This window comes from Camellia sinensis, chromosome 4 (assembly GCF_055761805.1).
Source record: "Camellia sinensis isolate YWXY chromosome 4, ASM5576180v1, whole genome shotgun sequence".
Taxonomy (NCBI): domain Eukaryota; kingdom Viridiplantae; phylum Streptophyta; class Magnoliopsida; order Ericales; family Theaceae; genus Camellia; species Camellia sinensis.
Genome location: NC_138964.1, coordinates 169,250,885 through 169,254,632, shown reverse-complemented (window position 1 = coordinate 169,254,632; position 3,748 = coordinate 169,250,885). Strand labels below are relative to the sequence as shown.

General features: G+C 34.6%; 1 protein-coding gene across 1 annotated transcript; it reads right to left on the bottom strand.

The window, feature by feature from the left end:
- Nucleotides 1-1,629: 1,629 nt before the first annotated feature.
- Nucleotides 1,630-2,780, bottom strand: LOC145823498 (serine/threonine-protein phosphatase PP1 isozyme 2-like). The gene is made up of 3 exons (XM_082923005.1): nucleotides 2,577-2,780; nucleotides 2,355-2,439; nucleotides 1,630-2,227 (listed from the first exon to the last, which is right to left on the bottom strand). The coding sequence occupies exons 1-3, from the start codon at nucleotides 2,758-2,760 to the stop codon at nucleotides 2,047-2,049; spliced, it is 450 nt and encodes a 149-aa protein (XP_082779131.1). The 5' UTR covers nucleotides 2,761-2,780; the 3' UTR covers nucleotides 1,630-2,046.
- Between the last annotated feature and the right edge of the window lie 968 nt (nucleotides 2,781-3,748).

The following is a 3,748-nucleotide window of genomic DNA, read 5'->3' as shown; positions in this document are numbered from 1 at the left end:
GCTATGATATCACAACAATTCAAACTAATTGGCCACTAGTACATGAAATTAAATCCTACAAAACTAACCCAATTAAACATGCTTCCTGGAATACAAGATAACTACATTTGATTACCATCCATGCCGTGATGAACTCAATTAAAAATCCCACAAACCTGATTCAACTCAACTCAACAAAGTCTAGAATTTCAAATTAAATTCCACTAAAATCATATTTTAACAAATTGGATAGCTTTAATTTCCACGGAACATATTAGCACCACAAAAACTCATTTGAACTTGGGTTACAACATTACTACCACTGTACTATATTAACTTTAAACATGAGATAGAACTTAATACCCTTCAACCCTTACTTGGAAAAACTGTAATCACGGTATGATGTAGTTATTGTTGTCTTCAAAATTCCGATTGAACACTCACTAAACTTTCGGACTCTCGCAATGGACAACAATACTGCAATAGTAAAATGGTTAAATGCTCGAAGATCTGATTTCACCAACCCCAAAAATTCAAATATGATTTGAAAATCTACTAGTCTGTAAGGTTTTAAGACAAGCTTACAAAAAAATTCAACATGATCAACATGAAGAACATATAAATATACATATGGTAATATGTGAAAAATTGAAATGTAGAACAATAAATTCAGAGTTTGATACCTGAAAAGATATTCCTTCCTTCCACTCCTCTGAGGAGAAGCTGTACGTTGTAGTGATGGAAATCGATAAAGAATATTTCCCTGTATTAATTGCAAGTGAAAAGTAAAAAAAATAATATAAAAAAAAAGGTGGTTTCATCAGTGAAAGGCAAAGAAGGGTGTGAAAATGAAAACTGAGATCATATGGACTACATAAAAAATAAGATTTTGGTCATTTATGCAAACTTGTCAAACAATGCTTAGAAATTAACACAGAATAGGAAATATAAGACTGTGGAAAGTAACATTGAGGAGGGACAACAGGGCCTTAAAAGTATAATGAAATGTGGTTGTCAAGGAGAGTTAACTTCAAAGCAAAAAAAAAAGATTGCTATTTATAATTTCCATGCACACAGTGATCACACATTAAAATTAATTACTGTGCTGTGAGTATATTTATTATGTTCATAAAGTATGACCACCACAAGCATTCTTACCTTCTTTTCTGCAGCCATCGTTAATTTCGCCCAAAATGAATCTGTTAGGACACATCCCATGTAAACATGTTTATTTTGATTTCAACATCAACTATGCTTATATAAGAAACGTATGCAAGTAACATGGAATTGTGAAATGCCACAAATTACACATGAAATGAATGTCACACAGATGGGGAGAGAGAGAAATTAATGGGCTAAAGTAAATACATAAGAAAACAAGATCAGAGATGTTTTCATATATAACTAAAAACATGTTTTCATATAGTGCGATTATTTTGCAAAAAAAAAAGAAAAGAAAAGAAATTTGGTTTTGCTGTTGATTTTGTTAGGACTTTTTCCGCTTGTGTATGAGGGGGTTTGAGCCGTGCAATCCAAGTGCTGAATCTACCCAAGGGGAAGACTTAGTTAAAAGTCCAAAACCAACCAACAATCAATATAACTCCAGAAGTATAATTGGGAAGATCATTAATGCGCAATAGATGACTTCTTAGAACAGCAAAGACCTCAAATACTTAGAAAGTGTCAGTTACAATAAATAGCCAGTCATATGATCAAATAATATCCAATCTCATTAGAAAAATTCATTAGTTCAAGCTCAAAACCTTGTACGAAAATTGTAACATTCATTCGAGTAGATGCAAGAAAGTATCCCAAACTAACCTGTTGTAACTAAAAAGTCTTGTCAAGGCATAAAATATACAAACAGTATGTCTGTCGTGAAATAATTTGGTATAAAAAAGTTGCAAGATCTAAAATTTCACATGCAGAAATTGGCTTCTAAGAAACAAGAAACCTCAATAAATGAAAGGAGCAGCAATCCACAAATAAAAAGCCGCTGAGGTGAATTGAACTAATTGTCATATGGCTATGGAGCAATGTTAAAAATCAGAGAGGCTGCGTCACCCTTCAGCTTTTTACTGCTAATTTTGGGCACATGACCTCTTCATTATTCAAAACAATTTCTGCCAATTGAATATTGCCACTTAGCCCAAATGCCTTGTATGATGGCATAAATGAAAAGCCGTCAAGAAGTTTCGTGCACTTCAACCCCCACTTCGCCATCAAGAACTCAATTAGATGATGCCCGCTGCACAAAACAAAACAAAACAAATATATAAATACATAATACATTTTTAATAAAATTCAAAGATTAACATTGTTGAAATGTAAACTGCCAACACAAAATCACATTATATGAAATATATGAAAAGTACCTTATATTGTGATGGGTTGTTATGAAAACAGATCCTGGAGAATTTTGGAGTAGAAATGTCACAGTGGCAAAGAGATCATCAAAGCCTATTCAAAAACAGACCAAAAACAAAAACAACTACGGATATATGTATGTGTGTAACCAAGATAAGAACAACCCACAAACAAACAAATATCTTACAAACCCAAAACTACATAAACAAAGAAAAATATGAAACTTTTACCGCAGATCTTGACGGGGGCTTCGAGCTCGAAGAGATTGGGTTGTTGGAGGAAGATTTCTCTCGAAACAGTGCAAAACTGACGGATCTCGGCCTCGGAGAGCTGGACCTGGACCTGGCGTACACTCATCGCCTGCCGAAACTCCAAAAGCCGATTAATGATGTCATCAAGAACTGCAGGGTCCATCCCCTGCCCATTTTGCGCCATCAAACCTCTCTCTCTCCCTCCCTCCCTCCCTCTTCAATTAATTCTTAGGGTTTCACAGAAAAAAAAACCCTAGATTTCCAATCACAACGAGAAACAAAAGGTGGAAGATTGAGCGACGAGAGGTGGATCGGAGGCAGAAATTAGGGTTTGAAGAGGATGAATGAGAGAGAGAGAGAGAGAGAGGGCGGGGAGTAGACGAGATCGATGATCTTTTCTCTCTCACTCTCTCTTTTCTTTGCCTGGTTGCCACATCAAAGACTGAACAGATTGGGGATTTTGGGATTTTGGGGGGAGGGGGAATGGAAAACAACAAACAGATTAGGGATTTTGGGTTTTTGGGGAGGGGGGGAGCGGGAATGGAAAGAGGGAGGGGGGAACCGGGTGGGAATGGAAAGAGGAGGGGGGGTGGCCATGGAAATTTTTTTGGATTTTTTTTTATTTTTATTTTCATTACAAATAAATATTTAAATAATAAAATGATTTTTTTTTTGCAATAAAAATAATTTTTTTATAGTTAATGAATTTTTATTTTTATTTTTATTTTTTCATTTAGTAAGGTTAAAAATTTATTTGTTTCATATTTATTTTAATGAATATAAATTTATTATTATTTTTTTATTTGGTAGAAGTAGGGATAATATTTTCCATTAAAATAAAGTTAATTTTTTGTGGCCAATGAGAGAAAGAGATATAGAGAGAGAGAGAGACAGGGAGACAGAGAGAGAAAGAGATAGAGAGAGAGACATAGAAAAATAGAGATAAACAAGATATGAGCGAGAGATAGACAAAGATAGAGAGAAATAGAGCGAAAAAAGATGATCGAGAGAAAGACATAGAAAAAGAGAAACGAAGAGAGAAGAAAGATGAGCGAGAGAAATAGAGAGAAGATAAATGAGCGAGAGAGAAGAGAGATGAGAGAGATAGAGAGAAGAGAGATGAGCGAGAGACAAAGAGAGAAAGAGAAAGA

What these genes read in the sequence shown, in the direction of transcription:
- LOC145823498 (XM_082923005.1), bottom strand. Translation starts at nt 2,760, where the DNA reads ATGGACCCTGCAGTTCTTGATGACATCATTAATCGGCTTTTGGAGTTT. An exon ending in AGCCCCCGTCAAGATCTGCG is followed by an intron (nt 2,440 to 2,576) that starts GTAAAAGTTTCA and finishes GTTTTTGAATAG; the next exon opens with GCTTTGATGATCTCTTTGCC. An exon ending in ACAACCCATCACAATATAAG is followed by an intron (nt 2,228 to 2,354) that starts GTACTTTTCATA and finishes TGTTTTGTGCAG; the next exon opens with CGGGCATCATCTAATTGAGT.